At 37.4% G+C, this 18,668-nt stretch overlaps 1 protein-coding gene and 1 long non-coding RNA gene across 2 annotated transcripts; both read right to left on the bottom strand.

Annotated features, from left to right (window-relative positions):
• Nucleotides 1–1,075: 1,075 nt before the first annotated feature.
• Nucleotides 1,076–3,950, bottom strand: LOC145069837 (uncharacterized). The gene is made up of 6 exons (XM_079016780.1): nt 3,811–3,950; nt 2,418–2,728; nt 2,268–2,325; nt 1,861–1,964; nt 1,522–1,754; nt 1,076–1,391 (listed from the first exon to the last, which is right to left on the bottom strand). The coding sequence occupies exons 2-5, from the start codon at nt 2,694–2,696 to the stop codon at nt 1,536–1,538; spliced, it is 660 nt and encodes a 219-aa protein (XP_078872906.1). The 5' UTR covers nt 2,697–2,728; nt 3,811–3,950; the 3' UTR covers nt 1,076–1,391; nt 1,522–1,535.
• Nucleotides 3,951–7,134: 3,184 nt separating this feature from the next.
• Nucleotides 7,135–8,463, bottom strand: LOC145065498 (uncharacterized). Its single transcript, XR_013688441.1, has 3 exons — nt 8,299–8,463; nt 7,877–7,945; nt 7,135–7,265 (listed from the first exon to the last, which is right to left on the bottom strand). It is a non-coding gene; the product is annotated as an uncharacterized LOC145065498 (long non-coding RNA).
• Nucleotides 8,464–18,668: the final 10,205 nt, after the last annotated feature.

Below are 18,668 nucleotides of genomic sequence, written 5' to 3' on the forward strand. Positions count from 1 at the left end.
TTCCCCAAACTGAACTTATGAGAATCGTGTTGTTAAAAAATAATAATAAATACTTGAATTATTTCTAATCAAAGTAAATAAATTACCCTCAAGAGAGGTGTAAATTTAATTAGTTTAAAGGAGTGGGGATTCGTTCACTCATCTGGCAGTGTATATAAATGAAGTCGCCACATTGGTTAGTCCATGCATGCTCACAAATGGAGAGCGTTCATAAATCTTTTCTTCTAATTGTAGCAATCTTTTTAATTGTGTTCCAGAGTACAACAACTACAACACAAGGTACAAGAGAACTTCTGGAAAAGAAAGAAGTCCACGATGAGCACATCAGGGTAGCTGTTAAAGACCAAAAAGGGGGACTTGTGACAGGACATGAAGACGGAAAATATGGTGGAGGATATGGGCATGGTTCAGGAGGTGGTTCAGGAGGTGGTGGTGGTGGTGGCGGTGGTGGAGGTGGTGGTTCTAGAGGACGAGGAGATGACAGACATGGAAAAGGCGGTGAAGATGGATGGGATGATGGACATGGAGGTAGAGGAGATGATGGCGGTCATGGAGGTGGAGGGGATGATGGGCATGGAAAAGATCATGGTGGAGATGGTGGTCATGATGGCAGATATGGTGGAGATGGAGGAGGATATGGTGGTGATAGAGGGTATGGGGGCAGACAGGGAAAAGATAAAGGATATGGAAGAGGTTATGGCGGCAGACCAATATACCCATATCCATACAACGGCGGTTATTGGCAAGGCGGCGGTTATTGGCCGGGTGGTGGGTACCAGCCATGGATTGATGGGTCGCCATTTTACAATGGTTGGGGTCGGTGGAGGGGTGTTCCGCCTCCATGGTGGAACAACGGGTATGGTGGCTACGGGAACAAGAAAGAAAAACGTATCATGTAGTCCAAAAGAAGAAAGTTGATGAACTCTATACCCTGTATATCTATATTTCAATAAAAGGAAATAAATAATTTTAAATATGATCTTAATGATTCTTTGAGCAGTTTGTTTTTTTTTAGTCGGCAATGGACAGATTATATAAAAGTGCCATAGAAACCTGTTTTACACATCTAGTAAAATTAGATATGAAGGGGAACCATTTGAGTTTAAAAAATCCAAATACAACATTTGATATTTATCTGTTAAGAAAACGCTCTAATTAAATATGCTTAAGCTGCACAGAACAAAAGGAAAACACTAAAAAGAGAGATGTTCAACACCACAAGGAACCCCGGGTGCAAAACAAAACCTATGCTCCTTCAAGTATACTTCCTCGTCCATCTCTAGACAAAAATTATAAAATAAAAAAAAAAAAAAAATGTATAAAAATCCTACTTGAAATTCTGGTCTCATAAACTTCACTACCTGCAATCCCACAACAAAGCTCTCCATGACCTGTCATGACACAAACACAAAAATTGTTGATATATAAACAGTAGATACTAGTATCTATGCAATTACATAAATACAGACTTGTAATATGAAGAATGAGTATAGAAAAGTAGTAGGTATAGTGTATAGACACCTGAGGTTTAAGACTTAAGAGGTGGAAGGAAGGTAGATCCTGATGAGTTCCCTATTGGTGACTTTGCGCCTACAAGTTGGACATTTTGCCTGAGCAGCAATTGCAGCTTTTATGCAGCCTTTACAGAAGATATGACCACATTTTGTAGTCACCTCCTCAACTAATGGTCCCATGCAAACCGGACAGTTGAAAGTCGGCTCAGGCGGTGGTGGCGGCACCACTGCTCTCTCCTCCTGCAATTACAAAACCAACCAATTTCAATCAACACATTCATTGTCATTACTTCCCCAAAAACACACCAGGGGTAGTATGGTAATTTGGTATTGGTATTGGTATTACCATGGAACTGCTACTCCCTTCCAAAATCACATACAGGCCGCCACTCATGACTTGTGGCTGTGGTTCAACTCTTCTTCTTTGGTTGCGGTGGTTACCAACTTCCTCTGCCATTTTTACATATTACATAAGAATATTTTCACAATACTGCACACGTGCTCAAATATAAATAAACAGTATCGTTTTTTTTTAAAAGAACGACTATATATATATATATATATATATATATATATATATATATATATATATATATATATATATATATATATATATACCATGTATGGATTGGTGTATGTAAGTATTCATTATGCCTAACCAAGATGGTTAGAAATCTATTTCAAGTTATTTACAGATTCAATACTATAACAAAACCCTAATTTGATTATTCACACTAACTAGTGTTTGTTTACCTGATTCCACATCAATCACCGAAGTTCTTCTTGCAATTCTTCGAGAACTGTTTCTAGCCTGAAAGAAGACAAATGCAGGTTAACAATCTGAATCTGAATATTTTAGAAAAAGGTAATGTTTTTTAGTGTATAGCTAAACACAGAATGTACTTGTTCAAAAGCTCTTGGTGATGAAATGATAACATCATCATCCAGCTCCTCAACATCGATTGGAACAGGTGGTGAAGATCCTGGGGTTAATGAAATAACTGGCAACTGGTTATGGTTATGGTCAACAGCTTGTAGTTGACCACCATGAGTCAAAGAAAGAAGTGGACCTTCCACTTGCTCATGGTCTTCATTTGGTGGAGTGTCATTGAGGTCCACATCAAGTACCTTCCTTCGCCTACCACCCCTGGCATACATAACTGTTTGCCCTTGTGTGTTCATGGTCTGATGGTGTACAGGAACCCCACCTGCCCCTGAAAAGGATAAGCATATAATAAAATGGAGCTTTAGAATGATTTAGAAAGTTTTAGCATCATAAACATGCAGTTATGGAAAATCAACAGCTGCCATTTGAAAAATCAGAGAACTGGATGTAGATCTAGAACATATAACTTAACAGGAAACTAAAACAAAGAAGGTTAAAAAGGAAATAACTCTTTCATCATACTTGATCCTACTATACCAGAAAACTAAACAAAGAAGGTTAAAAAAAAAAAAAGAGCTTTCTGATCATACTTGGTCCTACAAATTGTGAATCATAAGATTTACACAACAAATAAGCAGAAGAAGGAAAACGAACCTGTAGCAATGCATAGATAGTTCATAGTTAAGTTATTCATACTTCTCTTGTCTTAATTTAATATTCATAGAATTGAGAAAAAAAAAACGACAAGATACTGTGAAACAGCTAAAAACTTCAAGTTTTCATTAAAAATTCTGAATCGATGATTTTTCTAAAATGCTTTAATAAATTACCCACACATAAACGACCCCCTCTTTTTAGGTTGAGATCGGCGTAGAGGATCCAAGGTTCTGAACCATTAAAAATCACAAATCGGGAGCAGTAACACATCCAGAAGCAAACAACCTCGCAGTTTTCTACTCAAAATTCATCATTTCTTATTCATAGAACAATGGTAAATATAAAAAGCATAAACTTGTTGATAGAGATCACTTAAATCAACAAAAAATTGCAATTCCCAACATGCCTCAACGTCTCCCTACCTCCAAAAAAAAAAAAAAAAACACTTGCTTTAAGTAAGAGTATAGAATTGAGAATCCAAAGCGAGCAAATGTATATATTAAGCGTGTGAACTTTCTAACGAAAAAAATGAGAACTTTATGATCAAACATTTACAACCATGAGACATTTCGGAGCAAAAAAAAAAGTGAAATTCAATCAAACCCTAAGCACACAAGTGGAACAAACAAATTCATCACAAAATGAAGTAGAAATTATAGGACTGACAAAAAAATCATGAACATCAAATGCTTGATCACAATGAGGACAGCAAATTCGGACTTGAAATAAGAGAAAAAAAAATAGAAATTCAACCTGAGCTACAGCGATTGTCGAATGATCGAAAGCCTAGAGCAAAAAAATGATGATCAAACAGGAGAGTTCAGATTTCTTAACACTGTCTAGGGTTTATGAAGAAATGGAAAGGGGGGTATACATATAGGGTAAGATCCAAATGGTTGTCCTGATAAACGGGTCGGGTCGGTGGATGTCTAAAAGCTAAACACGTCTTCCTCAGATGACGACACGTCACGCTTCAAGCACAAGCGAATTTTACCCGCGAGAAATTGAATTTTAGTAATACTGCACTTTACTACCCTCTACTTTTCAGATTTACAGTATCTCACCGTTTGGAATTTTGGATTTTGTTATTAAAATGTTAATTAAATGGTAATTAAAACCCAACGTTGACCCAGACAAATAAACTTCAGTTGACATCATAGTAAAATTTAAAACATATTTATTGTTAGTTAGTTTCAAGAACATTATTAATAATTTATTATATAAAATATTTTTGTTTTTTATATTAGTTGTTGTTTTTTAACTATTGATATGTGTATGAAACAATACTACAATTAATTGTGTTTTTTATAATGATTGTGAACCTTGATGTGGATTTTTTTTCATATATTAAGGGTGTGTTCGACACGGAGCGTTTTAGAACGTTTGGAAACTTCTAGCTTTTAGCGTTTGACAAAACGCTCCGTTTAAAACAAAAAGTCTCGTTTGGCACTACAAGCTTCTAGTGTTTAATTTAATCAAAATGTTTCAAATCAAAAAGCTACTTTATGTAACGTTTAACAAAACGCTACAAGCCATAAGCTACCCACTACCAGCTAGTTTTGCCGAACACGCCCTAAATGTATTGGTATTCATTTCAAAATTATAATTATAATTAGGTAATAACTAAATAAAAAGTATACAATAAGGTCTTAATTGCTTATATAAACTTTTTCATAAGAACATATAATTCATCATGTGTATTCCATTTTAATTATTTGTTTGTATAAGTTAAATGAAAGTCGTGATGATGTTTGTATTTAAATCTCTAAATAAATTTTTGTTTGTAGAGTTGTTGACTTAGCTTTAAACCTATTGTTTATTTATAAATGAACTCATATTATGCTTGTTATTAGTTTAAATTTTTTGTTTTTGAGGCTATAAAGTTTGAGAGTGTTCAATATGTAATTCATTTTTAACAAGGATAGAAAAATGAAAGAGTGAAACGAAGGATATGACGGTAGTGTATCCCACAACAAACAAAAATTAGTTATATGTCAATGGTAAGATCATTCAAAAATTACAAGTTAGGGTTAGCTCACTTGGCTAATATGGAGGTTTTAATCTAACTACTAATTAGGAGGTCATGGGTTACAAAAAAGATTTATATTTATTTGCTGTTAAAAAAATCCAAAAACTAAACATATTATCTTAAATTCTAAATAAATATTATAAACCGGAAAAACATGAAAGTATGTTGTTATATTTTAAAGAGATAAAATTATATAAAAAAAGATATTGTGAGAACAAATGAAACATTCTTAAGAAAAAAATGGCTTATTATCATGGTAATTCTAGTGGAACCGAAAATAGATTGTCGCATGCAAAAAAAAAAATCAAATCGAAATTTAATGATTTTAAGAGAACAAATAAAATATAAGTTGTTAAACCACAAAATTAACAAAATGTTATAATTTTTAAGTACTTTGAACTTTTTTTATAAATGATCAGTTTTTTATTTTTAAAATGTTGATATCATATTGCGCTATTATATTTAATATAATAATGAATTTCAATGTGCAACAAATGTATTTATTACTTTAGAATTTAAAGCAATGCATTTAAAACTCAAAAATCATTTATTGACAGAAAAAATAAATAGTTTTGTTTTCATATCAGTATCAACAAACTATTAATTCTTGAAATACTTTGTTGGCATTAAATTCTTTTGACTATTTTTTGACTTCGAAAACAGTCATCAATAGTTCTTAGGGAATCTAACTTTCCTTTTTTATATCCATATATATCAATTGTCATCGTACAATGAGTGAGATGTCAAACTGGCAACAAACTGTGTCGTTAAGCCTTTTTGAATGATAAAGTTAATTCTTTTAAAGACTACATCCGAAGATCTAAGGGATAAAACATTCTTATGCATGATTCATTGTACTCTTTTAAGAAGTTCTGCCGCATTCGGTGCGAGGAAACCAAACGTATGAAATGCAAATTGTATGAACACGTGTTGATTTTCCATGCACGGTTTCTCATGTTTGGTGATTTTGCCTGTAGTTGCTTTTAAAGCAGCATGTCCCGTTGTGAAACCCCCAGCCCTCAGGCCCACGAGAGGGGATACCCCTGTAAGATCAACACATGCGTGTTTCCCTCCGACCCATCCAAAAATCAAAATGTCAGTCGGTCTGAAGGTTGACCTTCTTTTTGTCGGGTCATTCAAGAAATTAACAGGTGCCTCTTTCTTAGCGGAAACCCCGGCACACTTAAATATGTCAAACAAAACATCCCTAACCATATCGTGCCTGTATTTGAACCCTGAGAGTTCTTTACAGTGAACTGCATGCTCTCCAAAAGAGTCCAAACATGTCTTGCGACACACAGGACATATCTCGTCAGCTGGGAATATGGGAATCATGAGTCGATATTTGAGAATAGTACGATACTCCACGGGAGACATGTGTTGGCCAAGCCCATCTATAGGGATAGCCAGAAGAAAATCTTGAGCATGAGGTGCACGTAAGCATTGGAAAACCGCTTTCTGCCGAGTCGTCATGTCGAGATGCACTTCCATATCTTCGACAATTTTACGAAAAAGGGCACTCACCAGTGTATTCTGGGATTTAGGGGGGCGGTGTCTTTAGTAGTAAAATTGTTAAGGTCAAAATCTGGAAGCTTGTTGCGAAGGGATGCCAAGGCACAATCATAATCAGAATGCATACCATGTATACCGCTATCCCATAAGATGTGGTCTTGCAATACCCAAGATTGGGCCATTGAGGCAACAAAAGCATAGGAGGTAGCCTCTACTGCCGAGTATAAACCCAAACCCCCAAACCTAATAAGTAAGGAAGCAATTCGCCATTGTATGTCACCAAAGAAAGGGCCCCCACAAACCACAATGTCCTCAATCGCCTTGCGCAATCCATTGTCAAATAATATTGTCGCCTCCTCCATGTGAACGTGTGACATCCCCAAAATCACGGCCAGAAAAGACCGGTTTGTTTATGCTTTGTTTAAAAATCAGAGTTACATTTTAAATGAAAGTGTTGCGGAATTTGTCCCAAAACAAAAATATGATAAAGATTTATCAAAAGCATTTCCATAGAAATGTATTTCATTAAAAGACTCGGGATGTCATGTTCGTACAGATCAAAAGCATAAACAGTACAATATAAGCCTTACTACATTATTTCATATCTACAGGCCTATATCCGTAATCCCTCGTCCAAAACATCACACCTATGCTCATGCGCCACTACCTGTAATACATAAAATTGAGTGGGTCAGGCTTGGGAGCCTGGTGAGCACATAGGGTTTTCAACCCACAATAAATAAGTTTATTAATTTCATCGATCAACAATAACCCGATTACCCGTTCCCGTTATCCTCACTTTACGTCCCTAAACACCTATCATAAGGGACCTAGCCTAAGGATCATCATCGGGACGGACACTACTGCTAAGGGGATTCCTCAGCAATAAATGTCCTAAAGGCAACCATGTGGGGGATGGAGTACACCGGTGAACATATCGTTCACAAACACCTACAGGTTGCGAGCCTGCTAGTGTTCCACTGGACTGTCTAGAAGAGTCTGCGGTCGTCATCCATACTCCGCTAGATGACAGAATCAACAACATCAACATCGAGGCCTCTCATCATTTTATCACACATCACCTATTGCATCTACCCATGTTTTACCCCAACATTTTCGTAGATATAAAATACATATACAGTTTAAATCATTGAAAACATGTATAACAACGTTCATCTAGCATAGATAGCAAGTATTCAGATAATATGCACACATAGCACGTAATTTATATAAAATACTTAATATCTATGTGTAAGTTGAAAGTAACTATGCACTCACCTGTTAAGGTGATGATTCCAAAATCGGGCAGCGCTTGCTTCTAACGATTCTATTTTCCTTCGACGAAACCTAGCATTATTATCACTAAATTTTAGTCTAATATTTACCGTGACCAACTATTAGTCTTAGTATTATTATTATTATTATATAAGCGTTAAACAATATTTTCCAACCACTATGTACAGACAGGGGCCAGACATAAAACACCGGAGGGCAGGACCATTTTGGCATATAGCACTTCTGAAATCCAACAACCCTATGCGGCCCTTTAAACCAGATTCCCCGTACCGCGAGTAGTTAAAAAAATATTATAACGACACTTATATAAGTTATAATAATAGCTCAAATATTTATTATAAGTTCATAATAACAATACTAATTTTAAATATAAGATATATTAAAATAAGGTAAGCATAACTTACTTACAAGGGGGTTTTAGCTAGGAGTCGGGCTCTGCAGGGGCAGAACTTCGTCGCTGAATCTTTCTAAGAAAGATTCGTGTAGCGCTTCAGCGCTCACCTTACTATACTAAGCTACAGAAAGAGAAGTCGAATCACGAGGGACCGAAATGCTCGGGGGATAAGGAGAGAAAGACTCTTGAATCAAGAGAATGGTGCAAGAAATATGAGAGCCCAAGGCTCTTATTTATACTAATTGAATTTTCAAAAACTACCCTCCATAATTACTTAATGACCTTTTAGTTATATAAACAACTAAACACCCATCTATAATACTATTATAAATTGATTTAATGATATTTGTACTAAACTAATGTCGAAAGAACTCAACATTAGTCTTATAATGACCGCATCGTCGATACCTTTCTAATGATATATACATATGTATATATGTGTACGTATATATGATTTATACTTTATTTTAATACGTAAATATGCTATTATAATTTGTAACTCGTTCATACGAACTCCGTTTTTGACGTTCTTTATATCCACGCGTAGGTGAAGACGTACTCTAAAACTTTCGTTTAGACTCCATCGGCTAATTTTGACTTTATTTTTAAAGTTATATTTTTAACAAGCCGGGACAGGATTGGTCTGTTTAAAATCTCATAACTTCTTCATACGAAGTCAGATTTGGGCGTTCTTTTTATCGATGTTCTTAGTTTAACATATTCTACGACTTTCGTTTAGATCACTAAGGCTAAATCTCGCTCTATCGTAAATTCACTATTCACGCTTCCCGGTATCGTGCCGGTTCTGTCGTGAAACTTCGACGGGTCATAACTTCTTCGTTATAACTCGGATTTCGGCGTTCCTTATATGCACGGAAACCTTGAGACATATTCTACAACTTTATGTAGAGATATCGGGATTATCTCACACTTTAATTTTTGACGCTCATTTTTTATTCTTTATTTGTTATACATTTATAATTAAATAATAAACACATATAATTCACATAATACTCAAATATTTCATCTTTATTACTTCAAAAAGAGTTACAAGAGTTGACCTAGACTATTACATTGACAAAAATGCTTAGCCCTGAAACCCGGGCGTTACAGAACGGGTTGGCACGTCCTCAACCCAAAGAAAAGCTTAGCAATACCCATACAAGACCGAAGAACAAGGAGCTCACTCTGGGGGTCAGACAATTGTGGAAGAAGGCGCATCAAATTCACAGCGTTTTCGGCTCTCTTTATGGCTAAGCTGCGAATGAAACTAGCATCTCTACTAACAGCTCCCCCAAGAAGTTTCACCCCCAAAGGCGGCCTCCTGATGTCCGCTGGAAATAGCCCCTCCCGTAACTTTCTACCATCACACGTGGGCCAAAAGAGCTCGGTTTTCTTGATATTCAGCTGCAGGCCCAATTTTGGGCCAATCACCGTAATGATGTCCAATGCTTTGGCCACCTCCTCCGAATCTCCGATAAGTTTGCAGGGACGTATGTGTAATTTTTATTGTCTTTTTCAAATTTATAAGTTGCGATGTTTGTTTTATGGGGATGTAATATGTAAATTTTTTATTAAGGAGGAATTTACTATAAAAAAATCTATATATAGGCCTTTTGTAAATTACACGGATAATTTTGTAATTTATTTTCTACAAAATGGACCAAACTTGTCAACATACGAAAGTTTTGTGGCCAAAATCTAAAACTCATAGAGTATACTATTTAAACACATGAACCGTTTTTATAAAATAAAAAAAAAAAAAAAAAAAAAAAAAAAAAAAAAAAACTACACAAATACGGTTTCCTGTAAATTATAGAAATAGTTTTCTAATACTTCTCATATAAGGACCAAACCTATCAATATATGAAAGTATTGTGGTTAAAGTCTAAAACTCAAACTATATTATTCATAAACCAATTATTATTTGTTATATCTAATACATGTTTTGTATCTTATGTTTGGTGTTCAAAAACATCGTTGGTCTAACTATATCCAATGTTGTAGACTTAATCTCTATTTCAAATTGAATTAGCAAGTCCTAACTGTCGTTAAGGTGGAACTGTTAAGGCTGCTTATGTGTTATACATATATGAAGATATTTTCGTCTTTTCACGAGTCTCTCTTTATTTCCCCTGTCTTTCTTTTTAGGATTTCCCATATCGATGCATCCCTACTAGGAAGCGCTTAAGAAGCACAAAGTACTACATAAATTCAAGATAGATCAATTTTCATCAAGGCAATTTTAATATGTTTTATTTTATTATCTAATTTGTATTTGTTATTTGGGTTAGATACTAGAATTTGGTATCTATCTCATTTCTTGAAACATCTCTCGCATAGGATGATTTTAAAATGGTTTTAAAATCGGGTTTTCATCCCAAAATCAAATTTTATGTTTTAAAACATGTGCGGATAAACATTTTGTACCATCTCAATTTTAGTTCAAAATATGGCGAGGATACTACAATCAATCTCAAAGCAAAAGTAAAAGTATCTCAAAACAAAAGTAATACTATGATACTACATTTAGTATCATCTTCTAAATACCCAATACTCCTTCATCTCTAACCTGAGCAACACTTAAGCTATAGCTTAAGGCATAGGAATGCCTTGTGTGAATACCCGAGGTCAACTCTTCGAACATAAAGGAAGTTACAATCATCCACACTCAAGTTGAACCTCCAAAATAGTTTTAAAATCAACATAACATCTCGATAACCTTATAGCATGTTCAAAGTAAATATCATGGACTTATGAAAACATATTAACATATATATATTTCAAAATAATAGAAGGAATCTAATGCATATGATTCTAATCCCATTTCTAATGTCCATCTCACTGTCCAAATGGTCGACATGATACTCCAAGGTATGTAACTCCACATAACATTGTATCGGTTGTATACAGCATTCCCAACATAACATGGTATCGATCATACATCGCTAAACGAAACCCACCACGCACAACCTTCCTAACATAGCAAAATATCAGATGACATGTGGACCATAGCACATACATCACATACATGGTAGTTAGTCTCGTTGCCCATAATGGTGAATATCTAGAAATCTAACCATCTCAACATATGGATAGAGATTTAGGTTCCAGGGTGTCATCTCAAGTCCAACCCATCCTAATATGAAATGCACATATAGGGTGCTCAAATACTTTTAGAAATTATGCAACATAATTCAAATAGAAAATTTTCAAAATAGCTTTTCATCATGCAACAAGTAACGTATACAGCACAATGCAATCAACTTTAAGAAACCAACACATCCAAAATACGTTTAAAGGACATGTGCGCTGGTAACTCATTGGTTACGTGGACACAACTACTTCACTTGAAAGTAAATAGTCCTAACATTGTCTCACCTATAGTACTATTTGTTGGATTAAGTGTATAAGGTCTTAACTAAATTGGTATAATCTTATGAATAAAACCAAAGGCTTTTGTAGGTTGCCCTCATAACCAAAAATAGATAGAATTGATATTAGGAGGGAGATAAAATGATTTGTTAATATATTATATGATTAATATACTAATTATAAATAGATAATAATTAATTCTAAACTAATTAGAAATGGTTGGAATTAATTAATTAATAATCAGAATTAATCTAGAATTAAATCGGGATTAACCGGAGTTAATTAAAGGTGCAATGGTTGAATTGTAATTGTTCATAATTGAGCAAGGAAAACAATTCTAGATGGTTCCTAGGGTGGACGGTTTCATAAAGGTTCTAGAATGGTTCTGGAAGGCTCCTTATAGCTGATAAGGGTAATTATCTTGAATATATTAAATCTAATATTTAATTATTCAAATCAGTGTTTCTTTTTGTGATCCCCTAACTACAAATATGACCCATTGGGTCTTTAATTTCATGGTTCTTACTTCCTAAAAGTTTAAAAAAGCAAAATTCTCTTCTTTCATCATTTCTCCTTTTTATTCTAGTGTTTCTAAGGTTTTGGGTGTGAGTCATTAGAGGCAGCCATACTTTTGGTGTTATATTTCTAAAATGTTATATATAACCATAACACAAAGGTATGTACTCCATTTTAAGAATTTTGATTATATCATAGGGTTCTTAGTTTAGTTTTATAAGTATGTTGTTATTATTTGTAAAATACATAGATCATTTAGGTTGCATGTACCCTTAAGAGTTAAGTGTTATTCCACATGTAAAATGTTTTGTAACCTATAAATTCCATCACTATTAACTCCTAATAAATTTCATTATACATGGTTTTATTGCTAAATCATGGTTTTATTGCTAAATCAGTCAGGATCTCGCACACTGTCCTTTAAGGACTTCAGGGGAAGTGGTGCGCCGGATTTCCATGGGGAGAAGGACCCCATTGCTGCCAGACGATGGATTGCGGACATTGAGTCCGCACAGCTGACTAGCTTCTACCCCAAGGGGTCAAAGGTGAGATACACAGCAGGGTGTTTGAGAGACAGAGCTAGAGATTGGTGGGAGTCCGTCGGTGACTCGTTGGGAGCCTCGGCTGTTGAGGCTATGACCTGGTCGAACTTTGTGTCCAGGTTCAGGGCAGAGTTTGTGCCGGCTGTCGAGCTTCAGCAGCTGGCCAGGGAGTTCTTAGACGTGAGATAGACTACGGAGACTATGGCAGAGATCACCGCTAAGTTCCAGGAGAGGGCATTGCCGGTGCCCTAGTATGCGGGAGATGAGGATATGAGGAGGACCCGCTATCATGACATGCTACGGGCTGACATCCGGGAGCATGTTAGCTTTTCAGCTTTCCCTACCCTGGAGTCCATGATTGCCAGGGCAAGGGAGAGGGAGATTGATCTGCAGCATATTCGAAAGAGGAAGGCAGAGGCGGGGGCAGGTGGCTGGGGCTTCGAGGAAGAAGCCCAAGGGATCAGACGGTAGGCCGAAAGGCCAAGGAGGACCGGGCCGCTGCGGGAAATGCGGAAGGTCGCACGAGGGGCATCTACGAGAGGTGTTGGAGACCCCGAGGAGGGAGAGCTTATATGCTAAGTTCTCCAAGTGTGAGTTCTAGTTGCGCGAAGTGCAGTTTCTTGGGCACCTTGTCAACCAGGACGGGATTTCGGTGGATCCGGCCAAGGTAGAGGCCATGATGAGGTAGGAGGTTCCGAAGTCTCCATCCGAGATTCGGAGTTTCCTGGGATTAGCGGGCTACTATCGGAGATTTATTCAGGACTTCTCCAAGATAGTCGTACCCCTGACACGACTGACTAAGAAAGTTGTGGTCTTTCGATGGGGGCCTAAGCAGCAGGCGGCGTTCGAGGTTCTGAGACAGAGATTGTGCGAGGCGCCAATATTAGCCCTGCCAGAGGGCGTAGAGGATTTTGTGGTATATTGTGACGCGTCCATTTCGGGGTTGGGCGCGATACTGATGCAGAGAGGGCATGTCATTGCCTACGCTTCGAGGCAGCTAAAGCCTCACGAAGCAAACTACCCTACGCACGATTTAGAGTTGGGGGCGGTGGTCTTCGCCCTCAAGATTTGGCGACATTACCTCTATGGGGTTCAGTGTAGCATTTACACGGACCATAAGAGTTTGAGGTACCTCATGGATCAGCCGAATTTGAACATGAGGCAGCCTCGGTGGCTTAATGTGGTGAAGGATTATGTTTGTGAGATCCATTACCACCCAGGGAAGGCCAATGTGGTGGCCGATGCGTTTAGCCTCAAGGCGGCGCCAATTAGGGATATTTGCATGCGGATGACAGTGTGACTGCGCTTTTGGAGCGGATTCGGGAGGCCCAGCAGGAGGCCATGAAGGAGGAACATCGGAAGAGTGAGCGCATAGTGGGTCAAGTTTCCTCCTTCGACTATGACAGCAGGGTATTATTGACATTACACTGCAGGGTGTGGGTGCCATACCTCGGAGGCGTGCGCCAGGTCTTGATGGAGGAGGCGCACAAATCTTGATTCTCCATTCATCCCGGGGCGACGAATATGTATATGGATCTTCGTCAGGACTATTGGTTGCCCTGCATGAAGCGGAATGTGGCTTGGTACGTCGAGCGGTGCTTGACCTGCAGGAAGGTCAAGGCCGAGCATCAAAGACCGCACGGCAAGATGCAGCCGTTGGATATCCCGTTGTGGAAATGGGAAGATATTACGATGGATTTTATCACAAAGCTTCCCAAGACCGCGCGAGGAGTGGATTCTATATGGGTCATCGTGGATCGATTGACTAAGAGCGCCCATTTTATTCCGATTCAGGAGAGCATCTCGGCCGAAAAGTTAGTTGACATCTATATCAGGGAGATAGTGGCGCAGCACGGGGTGCCAGTATCAGTGATTTCGGACAGAGATGTGCGTTTTACTTCCAGGTTTTGGAAGAAGTTTCATGACGAGTTGGGTACTCGTTTGCATTTCAGCACCGCTTTTCACCCGCAGACGGATGGTCAGAGCGAGCGGACCATCCAAACGTTAGAGGATATGTTGCGGGCATGTTTCTGGATTTCGGAGGTAGTTGGGATACCTACCTCCCGTTGGCGGAGTTATCATATAATAATAGCTATCATGCGAGCATCGACCGTCCTCCCTTCGAGATGTTGTATGGGAGGAGGTGCAAGACCTCGATATGTTAGGGAGAGGTTGGCCAGAGGGTCATGGGAAGCACCAAAGTGGTGCTCAAGACGGCAGAGAAGATTCAGCAGGTCCGGAGCAGGCTTCAGACTGCTCAGATTCGGCAGAAAAGTTATGCCGACAAGCGCCGTTTAGACTTGGAATTCCAAGTCGGGGATATGGTTCTCCTGAAGGTGTCGCCATGGAAAGGCGTCATCCGATTCGGAAAGCGAGGCAAGTTGGGCCCAAGGTACATCGGGCCATTCAGGATTGTAGCCCGGGTGGGCAAGGTGGCGTATAGGTTGGATCTGCCAGCCGAACTCAGCCAGATCCACATCACTTTCCACGTCTCTCAGTTGCAAAAGTGTTTGGTGGACGACTCGGTAGTGGTGCCTTTGGAGGATATTCAGGTCGATGACAGCCTGAATTACATCGAGCGGCCTGTGGAAATCCTCTACAGGAAGTCGAAGGATCTGAGGAACAAGAGGGTGGAACTCGTGAAGGTGCAATGGCAGCACCGGAAGGGATCGGAGTGGACTTGGGAGCCGGGAGAAGAGATGATGGAGCACTACCTCGAGCTGTTTCAGGATCGAGCAGCAGACTTCGAGGACGAAGTCTAAAATAAGTGGGGGAGATTTGTAGCACCTGGTTCCTAGTACGTAATGTCACACCCCAAAACCGAGAACGGCGGAAACGTTCTGGGGCGGAGGACGTCATGTAATGTATCACAACAAATGTAAAGTAGTAAACAAGAAACAACATCGTCCATTGCATTAATAGTAATAGTTTAATACATGTGTGTTCTTTCATATTAATAAGACATTACAACAAGTAATCAAAATAAAAGACGAGTCTTGACTGCTCCGTCTTCGCAAAACCTGGTCATCGTACCTGTCTACTGGTGACCTGAGAATACAAGTTATTTTTGAAAGTGTAGGTCAGCATTTAAGCTGGTGAGTTCATAAGTATTTAATGTCATCGTTTGTTTAAGTATGAAGAAAACATTTGGAATTATTCAATGTAATAGTTTGTATAAGTATGAAGAAAACATTTGGAATTATTCAATGCAACTGTTTGTATAAGTTTGAAGAAAACATTTGGAATTTATTCAATGTAACTGTTTGGATAAGTATGAAGAAAACATTTGGAATTATTCAATGTAACTGTTTGTATAAGTTTGAAGAAAACATTTGGAATTATTCAATGTAATTGTTCGTATAAGTTTGAAGAAAACGTTTGGAATTAATCAATGTAATTGTTCGTATAAGTTTGAAGAAAACGTTTGGAATTAATGAATGTAATTGTTCGTATAAGTTTGAAGAAAACGTTTGGAATTAATCAATGTAATTGTTCGTATAAGTTTGAAGAAAACGTTTGGAGTTAATCAATGTAATTGTTCGTATAAGTATGAAGAAAATGTTTGAAATTAATCAATGTAATTGTTCGTATAAGTTTGAAGAAAACGTTTGGAGTTAATCAATGTAATTGTTCGTATAAGTATGAAGAAAATGTTTGAAATTGTTCTACATTTGTATAAAACTGAATAAAATGGTTTGTACATGTTTGAAAGTTTCTAGAAAATCCCATATTTTCTACTAGTATAAAAGTAGTCTTCTACCAAGACTCGACTGTTTTGTATGTTTACCTTTAGAAATCCAGTATCTTTTCATAAGTGTGTATGTAGTTTAAAAACTCCAAAACTATAACAAAATGATGTTTTTCATGCCTAAATAATAGATTTGTGTAAATATAAAATCACTAAGGCATTTGATAACCCCGTAAACCAATGTGTTTCTAATACTCCATGTGAGTTTTATAACCATACTAATGACCCAGACTGCCTGTAACAACGTTCTTCAGGTGTTGAAATGTTATGACGTTTGTCACCCCAGGCTTGCCGGCCTAGCTGTAGCTAACAGCTCAGGTGCGGGATTGTCAATCCCGTATAGATCTATACACAAATATCACGCTCCCCTAGAAGGGATTATGGTATATAATACAAACTTAATAATGCATACTCGAAAGTACGTGAACCGTCTCACAAAACTTAGTATAAAACAGATTTACGTATAAAAAAAATGTCCATTTGTTCTTGTATGTGAAAGTATCTCTTTGATATCGTGTTTCTAGTATGTAAATGTTCATGGTTTTCTCGTAAACTATACCTATTATAGTTATTCAAAGTGTGTGTTTCGTTCGTATTGTAAATCCTAGTGTAATGCTCACTTGTTTTGTAAAGTATAATATCTAAAGTGACATAAATGATCACATATACTTAAAGTATAAATAAAGTGTTTGATTCGTGTATACATATATAAACATGTTTTATTTCCAAAAGACAAGATGTTATCGAGAATATATATTGCATACGAAAGTTCCTATGTAGTAGTTATGAATCACATATGATTCACTTGATAAAAAGAGTATATGGTGAAACTTTATGTTACACACGATAATAACCGTGTGTTTACTTGTATTCCCCCCCCCCCCTTTAAAAGTGTATACAACGATTTAAAAGTAGTTTGTTTGATAAGACAGTGTAAAGTAAAGAAATCCCTTGTTTGAAAACACAATTATAAATCACACGTGATTGATTATATAACAAAGAGTATAACAACAGATTTATGTTTTTCACACGATGATAATCGTGTGTTTACTTGTATTCCCCCCCCTTTAAAGTGTATAAAATGCATTTATAAAACATTTGAAAGTGTTGTTTACAGGGGTATGAACTCACTTGATTGAAGTGGTTGATTTGAAGTAGTCGAGAGAAGAATCGAGCAGAACTTTGACAGGAAGAGTTGAAAACGTAGGAAAATCTCGGGATTCTCGGGAATCTCGGGAACACAAAACCTTCCTTCGGGACTTGAAGGTGAAAAACCGTGGCTTTGGGAGGGTCTCGGGGGCATAAACACAGAGTTTCGGCGCGAGAAAGAAAGGAACTGAGCAATGGAACTCGGAGCCCTTGAAACCTATTTATAGGGGTATTTCTGGTGTGCCACGTCGTGGCTAAGGCTGGCCACATCGTGGGGAGTCAAACTTTTCCTCTTCCATTGATTGGACGCCCTCAGTCACTTGCCGGCTCGCGGAAAACTTGTGCCACGTCGTAGCAAGCCTGACAGCCTCGGATTTCGGGCCTCGAACTTGTCAAATCCATAACTTTCGTGTACGAGCTCCGTTTTTGACGTTCTTTATATGCACGCGTAGCTAAAAATATGATCTACAACTCTCGTTTAGACTTCATCGGCTAATTTTGACTTTATTTTTAATTATTTATTTTTAACGGGCCGGGACACGAAAATTCCATTAAAAATCCATAACTTCTTCATTTGATGTCCGTTTTCGTCAGACTTTTCATCGTTGCACTACTATTGTTGAGACCTTTGATTCTCATTTAGGTTGTTTTGGCTAAAAGTCTCACGATCTCTATTTCGAGTTTTTAGCTGTCTACTGCTATATCCGGATCTTGGAAAAATCATAACTTCTTCATACGAAGTCAGATTTGGAAGTTCTTTTTATGTACGCTCGCGGTTTAATATTATCTAAAACTTTCATTTAGATATGTAAGGATGAAAACTATTGTATTGAAACTTCGCGTTTTTCGTTTAATCGGTGTTGCCGGTTTTGCCGAGAATTTTCGGTTGGTCATAACTTCTTCGTTATAACTCGGATTTTAGGGTTCTTTATATGTACGAAAACCTTGATACGATTCCTACCACTTTATTTAATCCAAATAAGATTTTAGGAAAGTTATATTTTGACCTAAATTTGACTGGTTTTACATTACATTGTCTCTAAATATCGG

Source organism: Lactuca serriola, chromosome 8 (genome assembly GCF_051521515.1).
Source record: "Lactuca serriola cultivar US96UC23 chromosome 8, Lser_US96UC23_V15, whole genome shotgun sequence".
Taxonomy (NCBI): Eukaryota; Viridiplantae; Streptophyta; class Magnoliopsida; order Asterales; family Asteraceae; genus Lactuca; species Lactuca serriola.

Bases quoted from the DNA above. Each gene is read 5' to 3' on its own strand.
- LOC145069837 (XM_079016780.1), bottom strand. From the start codon at position 2,696: ATGAACACACAAGGGCAAACAGTTATGTATGCCAGGGGTGGTAGGCGA. The intron at 2,326-2,417 runs GTACATTCTGTG...GTCTTCTTTCAG, and splicing joins CACCAAGAGCTTTTGAACAA to GCTAGAAACAGTTCTCGAAG. The intron at 1,965-2,267 runs GTAAACAAACAC...TAAAAATGGCAG, and splicing joins GGTGATTGATGTGGAATCAG to AGGAAGTTGGTAACCACCGC.